Below are 6,696 nucleotides of genomic sequence, written 5' to 3' on the forward strand. Positions count from 1 at the left end.
GAATAATGCACAATAGGCAGAATAAGTAACACGAGAGACCTTTTCCTTGATTGAAAGAGGAAGGGAGGCCACTCCAAAAGTTGACATTCTGAACACTCGAGCTCGCTTGAAATGAATTCACATTTCCAGTTCGATCCCCAGATCTTTCATTAAGGTAAATAAACGTGACTTCGATCATTTTTTGTTCTTTTAGTAATTATTTATCTAAATTGTGTCGTTACATAAATGGCACAATAGGGGAATAGTATTATATAGATGTACGTGAATTACTTAAATTACAAAGTTACACATAGCAAACTACTCAACTTTGGATAGAATTATCTGAGTGTGCAGGCGGTGGCTTTTTTTATCTTGATTATCAAGTTATGAGTAATTTGTGATTCGTAACAAAGATTAAAGGTTGAGTAAAGTATCACCATATGATTTACCTTGTCAACACAAACATTACCTTGTGATTTAGCTTAATTTTAACAATTGTGCCATATCTATTCAACGAGTAGTCTACGTAATTAACCCTTTTCTATTTGTTTTTGTTGTGATTTTTTAATATGGATAATTCGTCCAACCTTGAAACAGGCATTCAGAGACCATATAAAACCTGTACTAATTTTGAGCTAATTTCTTTTTTAAAATGATTATATGTCATCTTAGTAAAAATGTGAGAAGTTAATAATACACTAAAGCCTATCGTTTAATCTTCGAAACAATTACGTTGTCATTTCCATAACGTGTCCTGGGCAACGGGCTGTTGGTGGTTCGATACCCGGCCGCTTCATATAAAAAATGTTAAAAGATGGTACTTGTTGTTGCCCTGCCTGGCACTCGGCAGACGATAAAATAAGGACAGCTCAGCTCGGAGTCTTTTTGTTCAATTATCTTGAACGCGACGTTAATCTCATCTCGCCCCTCTTCACCATTAGTATATTATTGTAAATGTATGATATTGTGTCCTAACGTTGCCGAAAACAACCGCTGTACAGACATCTCTTTTTCAAGGTAAAATAACACTGCAACTTCAAAAGGAGAAATATGAAGGTGATTGTTGACGTAGACACCGGGATTGACGACGCCACGGCATTGATGCTACTGCTGTCGCGAGCTGATGTGGAGGTGTTGGCGATCACGTGTGTACGGGGAAATATAGACCTAGACAAAGTGTGCGTCAACACGCTCCGAGTCCTCAAGGAATGTGGCAAGCAGGATGTGAGTATGTGACAGACATATACATCACAACTTACGGAGCACAAGCGAGGCTCCTTCCTTTACGATCCGGTGCATAATATCGACATTTTAATGTAAAAACTACCTTGGACCAATCCACCACCATGGCTTCGTTGTGAACACGGCGCTATAAATAGCCGGCCAATCAAATTACACTTCAGCACCCTTGAACATCCGGATTAGAATAGGCCTCAAGCAACTCATGCTTATCGTCAGAGGCAACTAACAGGATCGGGTAGTCAGGCTCGGTGACTTGGTTGATGCATGTAATCGTATCTCAATTGCGTGGATCGATGTTCATGATGTCAATCCCTGGGTTGTCTGGTCCTTACGCGGATATTTACAGACCGCCGTCATATAGCGGGCATATTGCTGAGTGCAGAGTTAAACAACAAACAAACAGAAGCACTCACAGAATTTATTTTTTAATCTATGTAATTTTGCTACTGTCATTAAATGTACACGACCCTCCTCACTAAGTGCCCGCCCCCTGTGTCTCAGATTCCTGTATACAGAGGTGCAGATCGCCCCATCCTTGACAACGAAACGGATGCGTCTCACTTTCACGGGGTTGACGGAATGGGTGACGTCACGTGGTCCGAGGAGGTGGATATCGCAGACCTACAGTCTGAACATGCTGTAATGGCTATACTAAGACTTATCAACAAGTATCGAGGTATGACGTTATATTTCTTATTTACTTGGTTTACAGTCAAACAACCAGGAATGCAGGAAAAAAATCTAGTGGTGAATGAATTAATTAAAGCCCAGTCTGATAATCAAGCTAATAAATAGGGAATATCGCAAGTTGTTTACCTGACTGACTGCGACAAGTTCAATGACCCGTTATTGTTTGCTCAAATATTCACAGATTCACGGTTACTTCAATTTGTAAAAATATTAACAATTCTGTAACATTTCACCACAGTGCCATGCGAAAAATAGTGACTTTGAAATTTGTTTTTATTTCGCATCCTAGTGACCTTATACTTGCTTACAAATCCGAAATATATTAGCTAGTTTTATTTTGAATTTATTTTTATCCCTATTTCGACCACCGGCCAATGGTTTTAAGAAACAGAAATCCGTAAACCATCTTATAAATAGATAAGTGTTATGGTTTGTTTTTGATTTTGAAGACAAAAATCATTATACTTTGATTCCCAAATAATTAATTTGGTTCTCGAAAATTGAATAATGCAACTTCTGTGATCGTTACGGCATAGGGGAGATAACTCTAATTCCCCTGGGGCCTCTGACCAACATCGCCCTTGCGTTGCGCCTGGATCCAGACCTTGGACAGAAACTAAAGGAGGTGTTTATCATGGGAGGTAATATTGAAGGTAAGGGACCCAGCATTGGATTTTCGGTATATATTTTTTTGCATTTTGTTGTATTTAAATTTATCTATTAATTGATTTTTTTATTTTATTTGAGTTTTTTTAAAGGGGGGGGGGGGGGGGGGTGTTTACCATCACACACACGCACACACACAATCTTTCACACACATATTACACACACACACACTCTCACACACATATCACACACACACATATCACTCACACACACACTCTCACACACATATCACACACACACTCTCTGACACACATTTCACACACATACACACACTCTCTCTCAAACACTCACTCACATATCACTTACACACTCTCTCACAATCATATGTCACACACACTCTCTCACAAACACATCACACACACACATATCACACACACACTCTCTCTCTCACACACACATACACCCACTCTCTCTCACACACATATCACACACACACTCTCACACACATATCACAAACACACACTCTCTCTCAAACACATATCACACACACTCTCTCACACACATATCACGCACACTCTCTCTCTCTCTCACAAACACACCACACACACAAACACACACATATCACACACACATATCACACACATATCACACACACACACTCTCACACACATATCACAAACACACACACTCTCTCTCACACACACATATCACACACACTCTCTCTCACACATATCACACACACTCTCTCTCTCTCACACCACACACACAAACACACACATATCATAAACACTCTCTCACACATATCACAAACACACTCTCTTTCTCTCACACATATCACACACACACTCTCTCACACACATATCACACACACTCTCTCTCTCACACACATATCACACACAAACACACACACACATATCACACACATATCACACACACACACATATCACACATTGTAACAGGCTCATTGTAAGTTAAACGTGTGTGTATCGAAGGATTTAGAGAAAAAGGTAACTTCTCTGACAAAGACTCTATTATTTTACCAGTATTGATATACATGTATGTACCTGCAATTTCTGACTATATGGTGCGAAACCCAAGTAACTGGCCACAATTTAATTATAAGAATATAATCACACTATTTATACGAACTGCTTTGTGTGATTTGTTTCCAGGTAAGGGAAGGCTGAGCACCTCAGCTGAGCACAACTTCTACTGTGACTGTGAGGCAGCCTTTATTTCACTGAGAGAGCTGAAGAATATAGCTATCCTCCCGTATGAGGTTTGCCTCGATACAAACATCCCCTGGGTAGGTCCTAGGTGTGTAGGATTAAAGTCCGATAGGTAACCAGGTCAACATGCCCATCGCCCAACGCCCAAAGCCCAACTCATTGGCTCTGGAATTACCACAGCCGTCTGTGTCTGTGTGTGTGTGTTTGTTTACTGCCGGTGTTATAGTGCTAACTAACTTGGATACCATGCCCTATACTTAATTCTGACACAATACACTGACTCCGAGCTGACCAGTCCTGTGTCCCCTTAATGCTGAGCGCCAGGCAGGGTAACAACCAGTACCATCTTGCTGGCAGACTAAGGATCACGATCTTCACGTTTCTGGGGTCTAACCTATGACCAGCGGGTCCTGTAGGGCTATTGAACGCAACTCGGTTCAGCTAGATGATATTTACCTTTACTATGCCTCAGTGTCTTCATCCATACAGAGATCCAGGAAGACTGCCAAGTCCCACAATACCATTGTTGTAGATCTCACAGAGACAGATAGGTGAACAATTAGGTACTTCCGAACTGCTTTGTTTTCTTTCAGCTCGTGGAAACGTCACGGTTTCGTCGGAGTTCAACTTTTATATCGACCCTGAAGCCGCATACATCTGCCTGAGTTCGCTTAAGGCCCCACTGTCTATTATTCCGTGGGAGGTTTGTCTGGATACACAGAGACAGATACCATGGGTATGGATATGAACTACCTTAATGAATGCTGACGGAGGTTTGCATGCTACTGAGGCGTTGCGTCGTAAAGCTGACTCAGCACTTTCTCCACAAAGTCACGCGTAATCTCGTGTTCTAAGCCACCGATATACGGATTTTTTCTCCTCGAGTTGCCAGGATCTGCTGAATGTGGATTATGATCCTCGGTCTGTTATTTGCATTCAGAGCAACCTTCGCTAGCTCGAGACTGTTAGATTTAGGTAGTCAATTCAAGTGATGGGAGTCGAGTAGTATAGGGAATGGGGGTTCTGGACCACTGCCACCAAGACCCGATTCATACCCTCAAACACTGCTACCACAGAGGTCATTTCCCCCACAGTAACGTGTTAGGGTATGAATCTGGTCTAGGCGGCGGTGGTCCAGAACCCCCATTCCCTATACTACTAGTAGTCGTCATAGCCTAGTAGCATTTGAGAGTTATAATTCTAAGTGCTTTTGAGTTTCTACAAATTGAAAATAAATAGATGGTAAGCATGTTTGTCTCGTTCAAGCAGAAATAGTTACAAACTCTAAGGACTGGTGAAGTAATGTTCCCATAAGTCTTCTCAGCTACTTTTTAGAACGGAATTCCCAAGGCTGACACAGGTTCCCTTTGTTAGAGTCGACGAATGAGGCTTGAGATGTTAAGGTGTTACCTGATTAATTGTGTCATGCCCTGGATATTTGCTCATGCTATCTACCAATGATAATGCAGATATCTTGGAATATACGAACTCTTGTAAACGTCTGAGAGAATCAAATCGTCGTGGTCAAATCATAAAGATATTTTAACTCTCATAAAATCTGCACGTAAAGTACAAACCGTATTCAATTTATTTTCGCACATATTTGTAGGCTGTCTACGACAAATGGATCGGCCTAGGCACCCCGAGAGCTAACTTCTTCAAGAAAATCACCGAACATTGGATTGAGAAAGTCAAGAGCAGACGACAACCAGGTTTCCAGTCATGTGATCTCTTTGCCATGACAACAGTGCTGGACAGGGAAAGCATATTGGACAAGGAGGCTGTTCATGCAACTGTGGAGCTACACGGACACCTGACCCGAGGTCAAATGGTCGTTGACTGGAAGGATAGAATGGGCAATGAGCCAAATGTGACGATAATTAAGAAAATCTGTGTTGAGAAGGTGAAGCAGTTTGTACTGGACATGCTTCAATGATAATACCGCCTCAGCTATCTTCACCAGGGTATCCTACCCTTTGTAACACACGCATTTTGTCACACAGCTCAAATGTGAGATGAAATTGGGTTTGACGTCGCCTCCAAGATAATTGCACTTATTGCACTTATATAGCGACGTGCATGCACATGTGTGTGTATGTGTATGGCTTTTGTATGTTCACAAATTCTTCACTATTCAGCACTGCATTACGTTACTTCATCATACATATTAATATACATGGGTTGAGCGGGTAGTCGAGTGGTTAAAACGTTTGCTCGCCACACCGAAGACCCGGGTCGGATTGTCAACATGGGTACAATGTGTGAGGCCCATTCTAGTGTTTTTCCCTCATCCAAGGGTCTTATTAGACAGTGAGTTTTTTTATAATGAGTTTAATTCTATTGCTTGTATCACAATTTTTTGGATTTATTTTCCAGTTTGTTTTCCAATATAAATAAGTTATCTAACCTGTCACTCAGGTTCTCAGCATCTAATTTCACGCAGATCGGCCTAATTATAAGTAAGCTGGACAATTCCATCACAACTGGCAAAATCTGAGTGCATAACAAATGGTATGTGTAACTTATGGGGGACTTGTCAAAAGTCGGTGTGATCATTACTGTTTTCAGGGAGTGGTGGTGGATATAATGCACACGCGTATATACACAGACGTTATATTAAGGTTGAAGGTTTAAATAAACGATCAAAGTGACCTTCTTCATGTTGTTTGTCGTTGAACGCCGCGCTCAGCAATATTACAGCTACATGACAACAGTCTGTCAATAATCGAGTCTAGATCAGACAATCCAGTTATTGAATTCATAAGCATTAAACCACACAAATTGGATACGATGACATGCATCAACCAGGTCAGCGAGCCTGACTTCAAGATCTAGTTAGTCGTCTCTTACTAAAGGCATAGGTTGTTGAAGACCCTTTTCGCGCCCGCCCGGATCTTCTTTCATGTATGCTTTTAGTGATGAATTGTTTTTATGAGTTTGGTTGAATGAG

At 41.2% G+C, this 6,696-nt stretch overlaps 1 protein-coding gene across 3 annotated transcripts; it reads left to right on the forward strand.

Moving 5' to 3' along the window:
• The first annotated feature begins 1,004 nt into the window (after nt 1-1,004).
• Nucleotides 1,005-6,381, forward strand: LOC124135027 (inosine-uridine preferring nucleoside hydrolase-like). 3 transcript variants are annotated; one of them, XR_007220971.1, is made up of 6 exons: nt 1,005-1,203; nt 1,723-1,897; nt 2,448-2,564; nt 3,690-3,823; nt 4,340-4,482; nt 5,356-5,399. XR_007220971.1 is itself a non-coding variant. In XM_046500182.2 (5 exons), the coding sequence occupies exons 1-5, from the start codon at nt 1,030-1,032 to the stop codon at nt 5,680-5,682; spliced, it is 927 nt and encodes a 308-aa protein (XP_046356138.2). In that variant the 5' UTR covers nt 1,005-1,029; the 3' UTR covers nt 5,683-6,381. The 3 variants fall into 3 exon arrangements, 2 of the variants coding, with proteins under 2 accessions (XP_046356138.2, XP_048251863.1); XM_046500182.2 differs by lacking the exon at nt 4,340-4,482 and having other exon boundaries at nt 5,356-6,381; XM_048395906.1 differs by lacking the exon at nt 3,690-3,823 and having other exon boundaries at nt 5,356-6,381.
• Nucleotides 6,382-6,696: the final 315 nt, after the last annotated feature.

Source organism: Haliotis rufescens, unplaced genomic scaffold (genome assembly GCF_023055435.1).
Source record: "Haliotis rufescens isolate VD_foot unplaced genomic scaffold, xgHalRufe1.0.p SCAF_15, whole genome shotgun sequence".
NCBI lineage: Eukaryota > Metazoa > Mollusca > Gastropoda > Lepetellida > Haliotidae > Haliotis > Haliotis rufescens.